We start from the raw sequence: 19,591 nt of genomic DNA, 5'->3' as shown, positions 1-19,591 counted from the left end.
GTGCATACCCTCAGTCCATCCCTGTAGTTGCATCTACTGTGTGGGGTTTTTTTTTTTTTTTTTTTTTAGCATTTCCTGATTTTTTATAACAGCCAGCTGGAAGGTAATACGTAAGCTTCCTGCTCATTGCAAAAGTTAAAACCCATCCCTGGATGTTCTTTAGATGTGCATGTTCCAGGGAGGGTGCTGGCCGCTGAATAGTGTTGACGCTAACGATGCAGTCTGCCCATCAGTTGCTTGATTACATTATCAGGCCTGCTTCTGGAACAGTAATAAAGCAACTGATCAGCAGAATTAAATTCTGTAGCATCCAGTGGCCAGCAAGGAGGAACATGCTTGTCTATAAGGATGCCAGGATGTGTCCTTCCTCTCAGGCTCATCCTTTGCCATCACCATTACTTACTCCCTGCTTTCAGCATGACTGAGTAGATGATTGCAAAGGAAGGTATTAAGAGAGCTGAATGAATTGTAGACAAATGCATTGAAGGAATAAAGATGCAGATGGGAATCTCTGGAATAATTCTAAGCTACAAAACAATTCCCCTGCGCTTGGGTGCTGGGTCTAGAAGTGTGTGGTGCAATCAGCCCTTTTGTATGGAATGTCAATGGTCTTGCCACCCTCCTCAGAACAATTGGTGTCCTTGGAATTGAAACGTATAAAAGAAGGGAGAGCGCACCGACCTTGTGCATTGCCAAAAATAATTTTAATAAAGGTAAAACAGCAATGATTATACTCACATAGAAACGTGGTATACAAGCATATCAACGCAACAGCAATAACGAGAAGTGACTTGGGTCTATAGCAGGAACCGAAGGTGTCAGTGGACCAGACGGTATTGCAGGGTGGCTAACGCGTCCCTTATTTTTATATGCTTATAAGCTATTCTTGGGAATTAAATGTACACAGAATTTTAAAGAAACTGGGTTAAACTGTTGTGTATTAAAACCTAAAGCATATACAGTATGTAATTCTTGTTTTTGACTTTAGCTTCACACTAAAGATTGACGTTTTGGAGTTTGCTAGGGTTTTCTTCAAACTGTGTTGCTCTACACATTTAAACATTTGAACTTTTGTCATATCTGTCCACGTTGTTCCAGTAGTGCTGTGGCACAGCCAGGTAGTCCAAAACAATCTTGAAGTAGACAAATTCACATAATAGAGAAATGTTCGTTCCATGCTGTCACCTTCGATTATCATCCACATCTCACAAACCAGAGTTGGAAGGATTCTGTAGTGACTTGTGTAACAAGACCTATTACCTGCTCTGACTGTATGTGACAGAGAAACCCACCTTAAACTGAGATATTGGCACATGTGAAGTGTTATTAGTCTTTTAAAGCCACTTTACCAATTTGTGGACTTTTTGAAAAAAAAAGTATTGTTTTAAAGAGGCTACATGGAAAAATTCTGTGACTGAGACAACTGAATGGTTTTTAGGGATGCAGGTGTTTAGGGTGTCTTATATGCAGGTATTATTTTTATTAAATATTATATATAGACCTATCCTTTAAGTTCACATTCACTACAATTTAAAACAACTCCATTCAAAAATAACATATTAAAAATGAATAACACATTTAAAAGATAAAAAAAGCTTTTGTTTGAGATTTCCCTGTCAGTACATTTTTCTACCACTAGATTTCCCCAGTCTGATGGCCAGCATCATTCAACCCACTTAAATTGAGCCCAAGTTGTCCTGGATTGGCCCAGCCTGTAACTGAACAGTGAAAGGAGAAGCAGCACAGTGATGAGCTTTGTCTCTCTGCTTTTTCTCCGTCAAACTGCTTCCGTTCAGCACATGAATTGATTGATTGGCTCCTTGCATTGTTTCTTCCTTTCACACTCCAGCCTTGCGGTACAGGCACTGCAAGGGGCTGGTACCTTGTAAATGTCAGGTACTTGCATTAAAAAAAAAAAATTAAAAAAAGATTTAATGGTTATAGAGCTGTAACAATGTCTTTTATATCCAGGGCCGCTGAAAGGGGCCTGGGCAGCAGGGGGAATGAGATGTGGGCAGGACAGGGAGTATGATTGGTGCAATTACAAACAATGCTCTGTGTGTCTCTCCCTGCAGCAGCTGAAAGCCGGTTTCTTCCCCTCACCTCCAGCCTGCATTCAGATGCTGCAGGGAGAGACACTGGCATCGTTCCTGTAATTGCACCCCTTCTGCACCGATCATCCTACCTGTCCTACCCACATCTGATTTCCTCTATGTGCCCCCCCTAGCCCTACCAGCTGCTGCGGGCACACGGGTGAGGGAGTGGCCAGTAAATGTCATTTTCCTGTCCCTTTTTCTAAATAAAGACAGTGTGTGTCCTCCTAATAATAATCTTAGTGTATTGTTTGAGAAAAATACAATTTTGATATTTTCGGGGGGGGGGGGGGGGGGGGGGGCGGGTGTGGGGGGTGCTGTCAGGTAGGCTGTTCAGGGCCCGTGATTTCGAACAGCAGTCCTATTTATATCTACAAGAAGTTCAGCTTTAAATATCAGGACATTTGCTGAGATTTAAATATGTTATGTTGAAGCTACTGTTCATATTTATGCAGTAAAAAAAAAGTGATTGACTTTCTGAATAATGCTATACCTCTTTGTATCTCCATCTTTTCTTAGCTGCGTGTGTATACCAAGGCCAGCTGTATTTTGAAGGAGAAAGGCAAACCACCTATTCTTCTGGAGTGTGTATACTCTTTGAATGCAGGGTAAGCTGCTGCTTCATTGTGTTATTCAGGCAATAGGCCCATCCTTTCTATGAGACAGTAGATGTGTATTTGTAATATCAATATATTTCATCTGCAAAAATGTTTTAACATGCATTATGTTGCCTATAAAGGCATTTTTATGTAAGTATAATTGTAAAGCACTCATGCAGTGAAAGGATAGTTCAATTTTCTATGGAGAAAAAGCACACCCTCCTTTACTGGCTGCAGAGATTTTTCAAGCAAGCACTTAAGATGCTCGTATACAACATATATCACCCACATGTTTACCCTTGCATGATCTGACTACTGATTTGGTTCAATCAAGTCACTTACAAGGGTGTGTGAATCTACAAGGAGGGTTTGTAGCTCATGGTAATATAAATGACATTAGTCAGGGGGACATTACCTTAATTGTATGACAAAAGTACACGTTTAGGTGCTTGTACATGTGTGTTTTTCTATTTTGGAAAAGAGACGGTTATTTTGTACTATGCAGTTTAATTATGCTGACTCATCTGTTTGTCCAAGCAACTAACTTAACTCAGATCAGCTACTGACTAATGGGGTACCGCAAAATAAACAGGCAGAAATTGTACCTTATTAGTGTTCTGCCAGCACTCAGCTTTTCACCCAGCAGCAGGCTCCCCCAGCAGAGAGCGCAATAGAAAGAGCCATGAGCATGTCAGTGGACATATACAGTATAGAGGCCTGAGCACAGCTGAGACTAGTACAAAGGTCTGCCTATCTGATAAGATGTGGACATAAGAAAGGAGGTGTCTTTCCACCCAAAAACCCCTGAGCTCCAGGACCCATATGAGGATTTATTAACATTCTGAGAAAACAACAAGTTTGTTTCCTCCATATCAGTTATCAACCCAGGAGCCCTTTACCATGACACACATTTTTTTTTTTTTTATTACAGGCATAGCTCCATCAATTTATGCAGCACTCTATATATTATACATTTTACATTAGTCCCTGTCCTCAAGAAGCTTATAATCTAAGGCCCCTAACTCACACTCCTACATACACATATTAGGATCAATTTAAAAAGGAGCCAATTAACTTACCAGCATGTCTTTGGAATGTGGGAGGAAACCAGAGTAGCCAGAGGAAACCCGCACAGGGAGAACATGCAAACTCCAGGTAAGTAGTTTTGTGGTTGGGATTCAAACCAACAACACTAGTGCTGAAGTGCTAACCACTTAGCCACTGTGTTGTCCACATTCTTGCAAGCTAGTGCCTCCAACGTGTATATGTACAGTGCCTTGAAAAAGTATTCACACCCCTTGAAATTTTCCACATTTTGTCATGTTACAACCAAAAATGTAAATGTATTTTATTGGGATTTTATGTGATAGACCAACACAAAGTAGCACGTAATTGTGAAGTGGAAGGAAAATGATAAATGGTTTTCACATTTTTTACAAAGAATATATCTGATAAGTGTGGCATGCATTTGTATTTAGTCCCCCTGAGTCAATGCTTTATAGAACCACCATTTACTGCAATGACAGCTGCAAGTCTTTTTGGGTATGTCTCTACCAGCTTTGCACATCTAGAGTGATATTTTTGCCCATTCTTATCAAAATAGCTCAAGCTCTGTCAGATTGGATGGAGACCATTTTCAAGTCTTGCCACAGATTCTCAATTGTATTTGGGTCTGGACTTTGACTGGGCCATTCTAATGCCGCGTGCACACGGTCGGACTTTTCTACCGAACTGGTCCGACAGACAACCCAATCGTGTGTGGGCTTCACCGGACCTTCAGCGGACTGTTCCAGTCGCAAATCTGACGGACTTTAGATTTGGAACTTGCTTCAAATCTTTACGTCGTAACCCCGCCGGACCCAGAAATCCGCTCGTCTTTATGCTAGTCCGACGGACAAAAAATGACGCTAGGGCAGCTATTGGCTACTGGCTATCAACTTCCTTATTTTAGTCCAGTGTACATCATCACGTACGAATCCATCGGACTTTGGTGTGATCGTGTGTAGGCAAGTCCGTTCATTAGAAAGTCCGTCAAAAGTCCGTCGAAAGTACGCTGGAAAGTCTGTCGGACCAGTCCGGTCAAAGTCCGACCATGTGTAGGCGGCATTACACATGAATATGCTTTGATCTAAACCATTAAACTGTAGCTCTGGCTGTATATTTAGGTTTGTTGTCCTACTGGAAGGCAAACCTCCTCCCCAGTTTTAAGTCTCTTGCAGACTCAAACTGGTTTTCTTCTAAGATTGCCCTGTTTTGGCTCCATCCATCTTCCCATCAACTCTGACCAGCTTCCTTGTCCCTGCTAAAGAAAAGCATCCCCACAACATGATGCTGCCACTGCCATGTTTCATGGTGGTTTCAGGGTGATGTGCAGTTTTAGCTTTCCACCACAAATAGCCTTTTACCTTCTTGCATGTTTGCTGTGTCCCCCACATGGCTTCTTGCAAACTGCAAACGGGACTTCTTATGGATTTCTTTCAACAATGGCTTTCTTCTTGCCTCTCCTCCATAAAGGCCAGATTTGTGGCGTGCACGACTAATAATTGTTCTGTGGACAGATTCTCCCACCTGAGCTGTGGATCTCTGCAGCTCCTCCAGAGTTACCATGGGCCTCTTGGCTGCTTCTCTGATTAATGATCTCCTTGCATGGCCTGTCAGTTTAGGTCGATGGTCATGTCTTGGTAGGTTTGCAGTTGTGCCATACTCTTTTTCCATTTTCGGATGATGGATTGAACAGTGCTCCATGAGATGTTTTAAAGCTTGGGATATTTTTGTATACCTGCTTTAAACTTCTCCACAACTTTATCCCTGACCTATTTGGTGTGTTCCTTGTCCTTCATGATGCTGTTTGTTCACTAAGGTTCTCTAACAAATGTCTGAGGGCTTCACAGAACAGCTGTATTTATACTGAGATTAAATTACACACAAGTGGTCTCTATTTACTAATTAGGTGACTTCTGAAGGCAATTGGTTCCACTAGATTTTAGTTAGGAGTATCAGCGTAAAGGGGGCTGAATACAAATGCACGCTACAGTTTACAGATATTTATTTGTAAAAAAATTTAGAAAAACCTTTATCATTTTCCTTCCACTTCACAATTATGTGCCACTTTGTGTTGGTCTATCACATAAAATCCCAATAAAACACATTTACATTTTTGGTTGTAACATGACAAAATGTAGAAAATTTCAAGGGGTATGAATACTTTTTCAAGGCACTGTATGTGTACAGTATATGTGTGTGTTTATATGTATTATGCATATCTATAGTGTGTGTGTGTGTGTATGTGTATATATATTGTAACATCGGGGGTTGGTTTAGCTTAAAGGTAGAGCTTACCAGTGAGCTGAGTCCACGCCAGATATGCAGTTTTAAGGGCTTGTAGGCCCACTATTATTAAAGAAAGAAAATGTCTGATAACAGAAGAGTTGCCCACACAGGGGTTTCAGCTTTCCACAGCAACAATGTAAGTTCAATCAAAAATACCAAGCCACCTGGCTCTCTTTAGCAGCACTGCTGCTCAAACTTATGCTTCAGCTCTCTCGGCTCTATAACAGAGTTCCTGTAAACCCAGTACCTCAGCACTCTTTTCCAGCTTCCTTTTCCAGCCCACAGGCTTGGACCCCCTGTCTGCTCTGACAGACAGACCTGTGCAGACATGCACACTTCTCCCTTGCTTGCCTGGACTCCTCGGGAGGGTGGAGCAGTCTCCAACTGGGAGCCTTGAGGTCTTCCCATATCCTCATTATAAGTGCTGTGCTCACCTGAGCACACACCCTGCTGGTAATCTCCAAAGTCTGGACACAGGGTTGGAGATCCCGTCCCACCCAAGACACTGCGGAATCTCCAAACTACAGAGCCCCATGACCGAATACCAAAAACCTGGAGAAAGCTGCGAAAGCTTGCACCAAGCAAATGTGCATACCCTGTATCCCCCAAACTATCAATTTTACCTTGACAGCATCTCCTACTGTCACAATATATATTATATATTTTGTGGATTTCATTGAAATTAGCTGTCTTTCACTGAAATGTTGAACTAAGCTGTTAGATAAGGGAAGAAAAACTGTTCTAACCCTTCCACTTGTCAGTTTAAACTGTATCTATGGTCAAAATGTAAACGCATATTCTGCACCCCCCCCCCCCCCCCCCAATATTTGTTTCCCTCTGTTTTCTCTTTAGTTTCCATAAGCCTTAGTACATTTGTTCTTTTATCCTGAGCTCCTTAACCCCTGAGCTGCTCTCCTTGCACCTTCCATGTGCTCCTACCATGTTTTTTTTATTTCCTGTTTATTTCCATTTGATTTTCTCCTACACATGCTCATATGTTTTGACTGACACACTGGTCCCTGCATGGGCATGCCCTTTGCTGTTTCCATATTATTTTGTTGAAATTAAAAGAATGAGAACATGTAAAATCATATGTTAATTTCTACTTATTTCAATTGTTTCCAGCCTATTTCTATTAATTTGAAAGATCTTGAAGTTTGTACACTTACTTTGTGAAGAATCCCCACGCATTTACTTCTTTGAATCCTGTGACACATATACACTATGTACTGTGAGTAGGCACTGTTGTGTCAAAGAATTCATAGAACCTGCCTTTTGAACTACAGAGGTGCTGGGAGGAGGAGTTTCAGGGAGCAGAGTCAGTAGAAGAATCTCAGATTGCAGACAGCAATGTACCATAGGATATATAGTCCTTAGAAATGCAAACAAAATAGCAGAGGAGAAGCTTTAAAGCATGGAAGGAAATTTGGTAAGTTGTGTAAAGAGATGGCCAGTAGATAAACAGAACTCACAACACAAAAGCAAATTGTTTAAGCCTATATTGAATCTTTAACTGCCTATTGTTTGTAATGCTGATGTTATGAAATGAAAGTATTTGCTGTGACCATAGGTTTCCTTTAAATTTCAGGATGAGCTATTGAGCTTTGTTTTCAGCCTTTTTGCAACAGAGCAAAGGGGTGACAGAGAAAAACATGTGAAAGAGGCTAAAGCACCAAATTTTGGATCAAAAGGAGAATACAGATATTTTAAAAAACAATAGATGTATTATTTTTTTAATCATGTACATCTTATAATGCGTTAAAGTATGTACAAAACAATTATACTTTCCCAACCTGACCACCTTCCTTCTCTAAAGCTAACGTACTCAGAATTTTTTTGTTTTTGTTTTTTAGCTTCTGACATCAGCCATTTTTTCATTTAAAATTAAAGTAAACGCATCTCAAACTGATTTTAAGCTGATCTCAAACTGATCTCAAATGTGAGCTGTTCAGAAATTGAGATGCTCACTAGTCTGGGCTTGTGAACACCAGCTGTAAGGAAAGTGCACTAGTCTGTGTCCTTGCCATAGGATTTTATGTGCTTATGTCAGGGCAATGTTTTGCATGTGCAGTGACATCATGCTAGGTAGGACCATAATAATGAACTGTGCAGCTATGCCTATAACAAGGGACTATTGTAGCACAGCGCAGGGGGAAATGTATGTATGATGTGCTGTGGAAGATTCCACACATGTCTGTAAGGGATGACTGCCTATGGGGAAATGCAGGTTGCAAAATCCGAAACTTTAATCAATCTGTATCTCTAGCTCATGTATGATTTTTTTTTTTTCTTCTGTTCTGTATATCGGATTGACAGTTGCTATGTTTTCTACCTACATGATTTGGCAGTACAGCATAGCAAACTAATGAATGGCGGTTACTAGGAAGAAATAGCGCATTACACAATCAAGACTTACACACATTAATAAACTGTCACACTTTGTTTATATTCCATACTGTATAGAATAACTTTTCAAAAGAGATAACAATAATAAAATTAGCACAAAACCAACTCGGGTGCCTATAATTGTTATAGCAGCACTAATATCATAAAGTCTATGATCTGCTTTCATGTGCATGTAACACACAAGGGGAAAAAAAAGCAGTTGACAGATGGTGTGGAAAAGTCCCAGAAACCTGAGGTGGTGGTCTTGCTATGTCACACAATTAAACACCCCACATCGGAGTCCGTGCATCACACTTTCCTTCAGGGTTCATACTCACCAGAGGGATGGATATATCAGGCATGGATAGATAAACCACAGCTGTCCTTAGCATCAAGGAAGGTGTCACAAATTGAAAAAGAATCTAATTTCTTTATAAATTTAGGCCAACGTGTCTTCTGCTACATATTTTTTGGTAAAATTTTTTTTCCAATAAAGTCTCCACCGGTTTCTCGGACAGAAAAAAGGGTCCAATAGTAGAATTCCATTTTCTCTTTCAGTTTTTCATATAAGATCATCAACCAAACAGCTTAAAAACTATCTAGGCAAGTTTGATGAGTGTTCCTCATAAAACAGTGAATAGTGCGACTCACGCTCTGTGGGAAGCAGCGCCCGCCGCTTGCTTCCTGGTAAGTCTCTTCCTGGTCGTGGAATGCACTCGTCACATCCGGTCATCATAAGGTCACGCCCTGACTAGTTTCGTCATTACGACTTCCTCCGAGGGCGACTTTTCCACACCATCTGTCAACTGCTTTTTTTTTTTTACCTTTTGTGTTACATACACATGAAAGCTGATCATAGACGTTATGATAGTAGCGCTGCTATAACAATTATAGGCACCTGAGTTGGTTTTGTGCTAATTTTATTATTGTGATCTCTTTTGAAATTTTATGCGTTTGCATTTTAAGCAGCTGCAGTGGTATTACTGATATATAGTACTGACATTTATTGTTGCAAATGTGGAAGCTCTATATAGATTTTATGAAATCTGATACATCTATAGTGCTGAGATAGTGGAAGGAGGCCTAGAATTCACTGTAGATTTTTGTATAGAATAACTGCTGCGTAAATTAGTAAAAAAAGACTGGTGTAGCGCAATGCTGTTGGTAGAGATTATTAATACAATGCTTTTTTAGATGTGTATCACTTTATTGTTTCTCTTTCCCACACAGCATCTGTTGAAGTAATTGCCATTGTAAATGCATGTGAGAATACATTCTGTGCCTTTGTTTCATGCTCAAGCCCTTCTTTTAAGAAAAGAAAAATGTGACGTACATCAAGAACATGTAGAACATTTCTATTCTTTAAACAAAGGTTTTTTCCCGTGAAGATGGAATATAAAGTCATTCCGTCATCATCTAATATTCATGTTTAAACAGTTTAGACAAGAAAGCTGCTTGCTAAATGGTTATAATACAGCCCTTGAATCTGTGTTTAAATCCACTAAACTAATGCAGAGACATACAGATGGAGGAGTCATTTATTTCAAATTACTTTCATTTTCCAAGCAGATATGTTTTTTTATTCAGTTTATTTAATGGCACTGGAAAATCCCAATTGGCAAGCCCATATGCTTGGATGACAGCATGAAAATACATTTGCATACACTTTTACCAGAATGACAAACACCATAATATAACAGTGAGTTTCCTTTGAGTAAGGCTCTTTTAATCGTTGCAGCCCTAGAACGGTGATTGGTTATCATGTGTACCCATTTTTCATTTCCCGCTAAAGCTATTCTTTTGCAAGTGCCTATAGTGATGTTTTACTTAATTATTAACTACAAAATGATTTGTTCTGCCATCTGTGTCCAGTAGGCTAAATTGACATGTATACTTTTTTTAAATCGGAATGTGAGCAGGAGAACACATTACTAGAGTGGGGTGTGTTTTTTTTTTTTTTTGTTTTTTTTTCTGTGTATTTTGCCTTTGCATCTATCTGTACTTGGCAACAATTCTTACCCAGGTACCTGAAATTACTCTTTATTAACCTCCAGAAGATTTACCCCCCTTCATGATCAGGCCATTTTTCGCAAAACGGCACTGTGCTACTTTAACTGAAAATTGCACGGTCATGCAACACTGTACCCAAATAAAATTGTCCCCCCCACCCCACAAAATAGAGCTTTAGTTTGGTGGTATTTGATCATCTCTGCGTTTTTTTTATTTTTTACGTTCTAAACAAAAAAGACCGTCAATTTTGAAAAAAACAACCCTTTTTACTTTCTGCTATAAAACCTATCCTAAACAAAAATTGAAAAATAATCTAATTTCTTTATAAATTTAGGCCAACGTGTGTATTCTGCTACAAATTTTTTGGTAACTTTTTTTTCCAATAAGCATATATTGATTGGTTTGCGCAAAAGTTAAAGCATCTACAAACTATGAATTTTTTTTTTTTTACTAGTAATGGCGACGATCAGCGACTTATAGCAGGACTGCGATATTGTGGCGAACATTCTGACACTGAAACTTTTTATACTTTTTTAGGGACCAGTGACACTAATACAGTGATCAGTGCTAACAAATATATACTGTCACTGTAATAATGATACAGGCTTAGAAGGGGTTAACATCAGGGGCAATCAAAGGGTTAACTGTATGCCTAGCCAGTGTTTTACTATACTGTGTGAGGTGCTTTTACTAGGGTAAGAGATGGAATTTATTCCCGGCTATGCAGGGACACACATTCCATCCCTTTCCTCCTGTCAAAATGGCGACCTGCCTTCTTTACATAGGCAGATCGCAGTTCTGACTCTCTGCCTAACGATGGGGTGACGGAGGAAATTGGGTTCTGTGCACCCACCAATTGGCTTCCGCTGTGTGTAACAGTGGAAGTCAGCCTGCGGTAGCGAACATGCGCGCCTCCTACCCGGAAGTTTCGGATCATGTGTATATATACGTGATCCGGTGCACAGGTGCCGCCCTGTAGCAGTAAAACTGCTATAGGGCGGGCCTTAAGTGGTTAAAATAGAGGATTAAAACAAGCAGTGCATATATGTAGGCTTCACTGAATATTAAAGAGGAACTGCAATCTGCTCACATAATTTGTAATAAAAACATCTTCGCCATTCTGAAACTTCCCTCCAGCCACTTTGCATATTATTTTATATTTACTATATACTGTGATTCTGTATTTGCCATATATGCTGCAGAAATCTCCCTCCACTGAGTCTGGCTGCAACCATTTTTAACTGTGGGCAGCTGAAGCTGCTGCCTGTGCACTTCCTGGATTTACACAGAGGCACACCTCCAGCTCTGCAGCCCTCATTGGCCCTCTTATGACTCATCCCCCCTCCCTTCCTGGCAAACTCTCACAAGCGTGAGAGAGAGAAAGCGGTGCATGATGTCATAACAATAGGGTTTTTACCAGACAAGAAACAGGAAGTGGGCTGTATAAGGTATTTACTGGCAGAAAAAAAATGTTTTACTATCCAAAGTTAAACCAACAAGGCCAGAAGATTTAATAGATGGAAAGATGAAAAAATCACTGAAGTTCTGCTTTAAAGTTTTGTAGTAAGGTTTACATTTTCTGGCCAAACAGCTAAATACAGTGATGAAGTACAGATATGCAACTGTTCATCCTACTAAACTCAGACCCCTTTTACACTGGAGGCGTTTTTCAGGCGCTGTAGCGCTAAAAATAGCGCCTGTAAAGAGCCTGAAAAAAGCCTCATCTGCAATCCCAGTGTGAAAGCCCCAGTGCTCACACTGGGGCAATGCGCTGGCAATAATATAAAAAGTCCTGCAAGCAGCTTCTTTGAGGCGCTTTGGGAGCGGTGTATACACTGCTCCTAAAGCGCCCCTGCCCATTGAAATCAATGGTCAGTGCTGCGAAGTGCCTGCAAAGTGCCTCGGCAGCAGCTCTTTGTGGGCGCCATTAACCTTTTATTCGGCCGCTAGCGGGGGTGAAGAGCGCCGCAAAAACGACGGTAAAGCGCCACTAAAGCTAACGGCACTTTGCCACCAACGCCCCCACGCTGGCAGTGTGAAAGGGCTCTAAGTGACATTCTGTTCTGCCACTCATGATTCACAAACCTCTGTCACACTGCACACTCCTTCCTCTTGCAACTTTTCACAGCACCTACCTGTTCACTGGCTTGTTAAAGGGAGTTTCTCACGTAAATACAATGAGCACAAATATTGGCATATTGTCTTCCAGTAATTTTTGATATGACTTTCACATTATAAGATGCTCGTTAGTGTGCAATATTGAGAATGGTAGATAAAACACCAGAAGGAGCTCTTCATTTGATTCAGTCTCATTGTTTCTCAGTTACTGAGGGTAATGCCGCGTACACACGACCGGATTTTCCGGCAGAAAAGGTTTGACGGAATCATTCCGTCGTGTGTGTGGGCTTCATCTGACTTTCTCTCTAAAATTCTGACGGACCTAGAAATAGAACATGTTTCAAATCTTTCTGACGGAATCAATTCCTATCGGGAAATCCGCTCGTCTGTATGCTATTCCGACGGACCAAAAACAACACAAGGGCAGCTATTGGCTACTGGCTATTGAACGTCCTTTTTCTAGTCTCATGGTATGTCGTCGTGTTCTAAACGATCGGACTGTTTCAGCGGAACTCCGTCAGAACTCCGTCAGAACCACCGTCGGAGTCTATTCTGACAAAGTTCGGTCGTGTATACACAGCATAAGAGCTCAACCTCTCCTGATACGTTGTTTCCAACAAGTCAACCAAGTCATGGGCTTGCATTGTTGGGGAGAGCAGTAAGGTACAACCTTTGTGTAGCACTGCAAAGGAAAATAGTCTGTATATGTAGTGAGAAAATATGGCAGCCACTGAATACATCTATACATAAAAACGATAAATAGAATATATATAATATAATTTTTTTAAAACATTAACAAACTATACATTCTCTTTAATGAACATGATCCCACTGCTGAGTTCCTCTGGAGCTCCTCTTCTGTAAGCTGTTGCAGCAGCAATTCCTCCAGCTTCCAGCACCTGTAGTATTGTTAGAACAACATAGCCCAACTGATTGCTAGTATACAAAACTTTCCATTCTTAGGGCCGGTTCACACCAGAGCATCAGTGTTTCTGTGATCTGCATGTGGGTGTTAAAATATTGTTAACCGCACCCCAAACACAAAGTGCAAATTTAGTACATTTGTAGACACCAATTTGCATGGTATCACAGTATCGTGTTATATGGTGCATTGCATTTTTAAAAGCCTTGTCTTTTGTACTGTTCAGGGCATTTTGCAACCAAAATGCACCTCTTGGGAAAGCATGAGAATTGCCTGGTGTGGAACTGCCTTTAACCTGGATTTAGACATTTTAGGCTTTTTTTACGTTCAGCTGGTGGGCTGAATGGGGGAAAAAAAAGGGGGAATGGATTCACCCATCCAGACCAAGCCAGGTGGATGGATGTAGGAGGTAGGACACTGTCAGAATACACCGGTCAGTGCAGAGGTGTAACTAGAACCTTCAGGGCCCCGGTGCAAGAAACCACAAAGGTCCCCCCTGACTCCCAGCCTGGCCCCCCCTAATGGTGACGGATTACCAGGATCTGGTCACAAGTGCGACCTTTGCGACCCGGTAGTTCCGCCACTGGTGTTTAGTATTTTTACATTTTTTTACAAATAAACATTTATTTTGTTTTTCATTTATTTTATTTTTTTTAACTATTTTTTTTTTTTTTTTTTTTAGGAGCCCCGTTGGGGTGCTTTGATGAATTATCATGGGTCTAAACAGACCTCTGATGTTTCATCTTTGAGACAGAGAAAGAAAATTGAGGACACAGCCATCCATCTCCATCCCTACAGCCTCAGCAGCACAGAATGCACGGACAGGAATGGCTGTGTACAGAGCTTCGCATTCATTCACAAACTGAAGCATAGTAAACACCATTTGCTATGCCTCAGTTTTGAATAAACCAAGTCAGTTATCGGTACGGATCGCTGACTCTATTCATTATGGCATGGTCCCTGCTCTCCATCCTGACAGATCCCCTGCAGCAGCTGGCGGGGGAGGGGGGAACCGGGGCATACACAGGAGCCTTGGGCAGCAAGAGGTGGATAGGATGGGCCGCGAGGCGACATGTAGAGGATCTTTTCCATTTTCCTCCTGCAGCTGCTGAAAGGCTGCAGAAGGAAAATGGAGTGCATTGGTTCCACTTATATGCCACCCTGGATCTGCAGCTGCTATGTAATTAGGGGCTTCTCTGTACTATAAATGTAACCTTTAAGCTAAAATTACAACATATGATTAGGTGTAAATGTGTGTATGTTTTTTGTATATATTTATAAATTTTATATATTTTTTTTTTTTTCTTTTTTTTTTTGATCATGTAGGGCAACAGTCAGGCTGTGGTACCAGGTTAGGTACACATACAGTATGTAAAATGCATATATGTATAAAACTACCAACAAATATGTATACTTTTTTTTGTTTAACCATTACTTTAAAATATCAAATGATATTGAGTGTATACAATTAAGAAAGTATTTTGTATTTTTTTTTTTTTTTTCACAGAACAGCAAAATGCAAAGAATACAAAACCCAGAATGTTTACCCTTGAACTGTCCACAATCGCAACAAATAGTACTGAGATACAGCTGCTGTACAGTCTGCAAAGGTATATTAAGATCGACAAAGCAAAATTAAAAAAGAACCATGAAAACATTTGCGTTGTAAAAAAAAATTGTAGACTACTTAGTTTCAAATACCAGGATGGTGAACTCAAGCCAGTTCTACTATAGAAGCACAAATTATTTATAACAATACTACATATTTTGTATACTTAAATAATATATTACCCCCATCATTTCATATTCCTGATATGTGCCTGTTGTACCATTTACTTGAGTTTTTTCTTTTCTTCCTTTGTCTAAAATACCTTGTGACCCTGCCAGCCCCCCCCATTTCTATTTCAAACCGACCACACTAGGCATGACAGCACATCCATCTCAGCATAGTCCGTTTTCTGGATGTGCTGGGAGAACAGCCTGCCTGCCCTTCAAAGGTAAGGCGTGTGCTGACATGTCCCCCTACACAGCTAATCACTGGAAAGATGTTGTTAATCACAGTGTGCTGTTTGTCCACCTCCACCTCCCCAAGCCCCTTATGCAGCTGAGAACAGAGATTGTGATGACTTAAAAAAAAAAAATAGAGAAAAAAAAAAGTATTTCAAGTGTTTGTGTGTGTGCGTTTTTTCCAAGAGAGTAAAGTAATTCAAAGAAAAGTCAGTGCTAGTCACAAAATATTGTGCAAATGCTATGTACTACTAATGCCGCGTACACACGGTCGGACTTTTCGTCTACAAAAGTCCGACAGCCTGTCCGACAGACTTCCGGCGGACTTTCGGCGGACTTGCAGCAGACTTTCTAACGAACGGACTTGCCTACACACGACCACACAAAAGTCCGACGGATTCGTACGTGATGACGTACACCGGACTAAAATAAGGAAGTTCATAGCCAGTAGCCAATAGCTGCCCTAGCATGGGTTTTTGTCCATCGGACTAGCACACAGACGAGCGGATTTCGGGGTCCGTCGTAGTTACGACGTAAAGATTTGAAGCATGTTTCAAATCTAAAGTCCGTCAGATTTGAGGCTGAAAAAGTCTGCTGAAAGTCCGGAGAAGCCCACACACGATCGGATTACCAGCCAGCTTTAGTCCGTCGGCGTCCGTTGGACTTTTGTAGACGAAAAGTCCGACCGTGTGTACGCGGCATTAGCCTAAAGGTTGACTCACACTTTTCCAGCACAGTCCCACAGCATGGCAAGGCAAAATGCCTTGTCTCCTGTGTGTCTGGTGCACATTATTGTGTTGCAGTGGTGTGCGGGCATGGTTTGCCCGCAAAAAAAATAACATTAAAATAAATGGTAAAAAAATGGTTTGGAAAAAAAATAACTGCATGCATTACAGTGTCACAATGCAGCGGCTGTTGTGAATGGACCCTTTAAATTGCCTGGTAATCTGTCTGTCTGTCCATCCTGTCCTAAGAATCTGAATGTCTATCTAGCCATTTTCCTGTTTGACTGATACTGATCATTCATGGTTAAAGAATGAACAATAGCCCTCCAATTTGTAATCCATGGAATGCTATGTTCTTCTTTTTTTTTTTTTTTTTGATCTCTGGATAAAATACACCAGTACTAATCTGAAATTACGCCTCTCATAACCAGAATCCATCACAAAGTGCATTGTGGAATCAAAGTCAAGATCATTTATTGCCATGGTTACTAGCCACAGTGAATAGCTGTATTATTGTGGAAATAGTGTTTTTTTTATTGACTAGGATAACACGGTAAAATTCTAAAGACTAAACCTTCACATTTATAACTTTGAACACATTGTAATGCAAATGATAACATTGAGGATATGCGCCAATGTTTTTCTTCTCTTACCTATTTAAAGAGGAAGTAAAGTGCCGTTTTTTTAATTTATTTTTTTCTGACCTGCAAAAGTAAAGGCATAATGTGCTAGTATGCATTGCATACTAGCACATTATGTTAAACTTGCCTGCAAGCGAAGCCCTCGTCGCCCTGCTGGAGGCTGCATCCATCTTCGCCCATCTTCCTTCCGGGTCCGCGGGAGCCGCCTGTCATAGCACAGGGTTTCTAAAGCAACGGCACGGGTGGCCATTTCTTTAGAGCACATGTGCCGCATATACACTACATGTCAGTTTTCAATGCATTTCTTTTATGCCCGCACCAAAGTTGGAGGTAAGGGCAGTGGAGGGATGGTAACAGAATTCTCACTGTTGGGAAAAGATGAGGTAATGCTTTCTCCTCCCTTTTTAAACATTCCATCCATCCAGGACAGGGCTGAATACCCAGACGGCATCATTAAATTCCTACATACCGGAAGCCGTGGTGGGACTCAAAATAATGACCATGAAGGGGGATCAATTTCTAGGCAATATAAAATGTGGCTGATTTAAAGGTGAACCAACCCTTTGAGATATCAGCCAAACAGGCAGTATATTGTTTTCAGAGTCATCTGACTGGCATTGTGAGAAGGAGCAGTAAAGCACAACCATTCTGTAGCACTTCAAATCAGGAAACAGAACCAAAATGTAATGAGAAAAATGAATACATTAATGAGCTTGTGAAATTGTAAACTATCTTTTTGCAAAGTAAGTTCTATCTCTGTATATTTATTTTGATAAAATCTTTATATAGTTAGGAAATGCCAATTCAAATCTTTCAGTCTGCTCATAAAGTTTTAACAAAGTAGTGTGCCAACTTAGCCTGTTCCACCAAGAACAACTCCAATTTCCATACCTCAACGATGATTTAGAAATGTATGTGACATTTACTAACCAAAACATGTCCTCATTAGGTTATGATTTCTGCTCAGACGGACATAATTGTGTGGAATATTCAGTCTGCAAAAACCTGGTTGACAAAAGTGTCTGCATCTGCCGTGATGGTTTCAGGTCTCTTAGAGAAGACAATGCCTACTGTGAAGGTACGGTTGCTGCATGCTAACGTGATAAAAGAATAATGAGCTTGCCATGGTGAAAACTGCAGTGATGTAGAGTGACCCTTATCAACCAATCAGAAATCTGCCACATTAAGTCTTGATATACTAAGGTTAGAGTGTATTGCTATGGGTAATTGCAAATTATTAAACATCTTTGTTTAAAGGCCTCTACTTTTATAAAAGTTTAAACTTTGCAGTTGAATTTAGTAAACATTAAGTGCTTATTTAGAAACTTCATTGTACAGCAAAACCTTGGTTTGAGAGTAACTTGGTTTGAAAACGTTTTGCAAGACAAGCAAAATTTTTTAATAAATTTTGACTTGATATACAAGCGATGTCTTCATATACAAGTAGAGCCATGTCACAACTGAGTATAAAAGAGAAGAGATGCGCCTCTAAGTGTAGCAATATGGCTACATTTAATGAAGGTACAACATTTAGCAAAATATTGCTACACTTGGAGGTGCCTCTCTTCTCTTTTATACTCTGTACTGTAGCTCCTGCTGGATTTTGCTTCTAATCCCCTTGTGGAGGCTTCCATTTGTGGATGGACATTTTATGGTTACACAACTTATCATATTGCTATAATCTTTTTATATGGACTATAAACCGAAGTACCTATGAGTAAATGGTTGAGGAACGAATCATTTGCATTTCCATTATTTCTTATGGGGAAATTCGCTTTGATATACAAGTGATTTGGATTACAAGCATGTTTCTGGAACGAATTATGCTCGCAAGCTAATGTTTTACTGTATTGGGTTTTACTATTATTAATTGGAAATGCTTATGGTGTTGCATTTCATTTATTCAGTTTAATTTTGCATGGATATTTCATTGTAGGAATAGATTACTACATACTGAATAGTAAAGTGTAAAGCCTAGTAAATATTTTGATAACCTTTGTTTTTTCTGAGAACTAACTGTTTATCATTCAGTAGATAATGATTCAACCCTTCTCCCGTCCTCTTCTTCCCCCGCTTTCTTTTTTTTATCTCCCATTTTTTCATGCTACTTGGGCAAGTATCCACCCCTTGTTTCTTGCCATGCTATGCTATACTATACTGCGAAACTTTCAATAAATCTGACAGATTAGAAAAAGGAATAACGTCTTCTTTTTTTTTTTTTTCAAATATTAGAGATTTGTTATTACACATTTGTAGGTATTACAAGTGTAAATATATGAAAGAAAACCTTTTCACATTCAAAAAAGCGTGCACACATGCTAGACATTTGTGTCCATGCACACATAGGCTGTTATCAGTGTTTTTTGGCAGGCGCGTTTTGTGGCTGAAAAAAAACTCAGAACTAGTGGGTTTTAAGAGGAGTTTTTCAGCAGTAAAAACGCTTGAACTGTTCTAAAAGCTGAAAAAAAAAAAGGAAACGCTACAGCTAAAAATCACTGAAAATCGCTAATGCAAAAATGCTGCAAAACTTATGCTTCTATAGCTAATGCTACTGCCGTTTTTATAACATCCAGTGTGCATGAGGTCTTAAAATGTAATTTGTGTGCAGTAAAAATTGCAGCTTGAGGTATTGCGCTCTGTAGATAACCTCAACAAAGCTCATAAGCATTGACAAAGCATGTACAATATTCATATGTAATTTATAATCTGACCACAATAAGTACAGAAAGAAAATATCTGCAAAATCACAATACAGGCCCCG

At 40.1% G+C, this 19,591-nt stretch overlaps 1 protein-coding gene across 1 annotated transcript in view; it reads left to right on the top strand.

Annotated features, from left to right (window-relative positions):
* The window catches only part of NELL2 (neural EGFL like 2), a gene marked incomplete in the record, with an annotated part of 447,509 nt that overhangs the window by 222,995 nt on the left and 204,923 nt on the right, over window positions 1–19,591 (top strand). Inside the window, 3 exon segments of the mRNA XM_073619952.1 lie at window positions 2,613–2,701; window positions 14,965–15,067; window positions 17,780–17,908. Of these exon segments, the coding sequence (XP_073476053.1) occupies window positions 2,613–2,701; window positions 14,965–15,067; window positions 17,780–17,908 (321 nt within the window).

This window comes from Aquarana catesbeiana, linkage group LG03, assembly GCF_042186555.1.
Source record: "Aquarana catesbeiana isolate 2022-GZ linkage group LG03, ASM4218655v1, whole genome shotgun sequence".
Classification (NCBI taxonomy): domain Eukaryota; kingdom Metazoa; phylum Chordata; class Amphibia; order Anura; family Ranidae; genus Aquarana; species Aquarana catesbeiana.
Note: the sequence above shows the minus strand (reverse complement) of the source record. Positions and strands in the feature narration are given on the sequence as shown.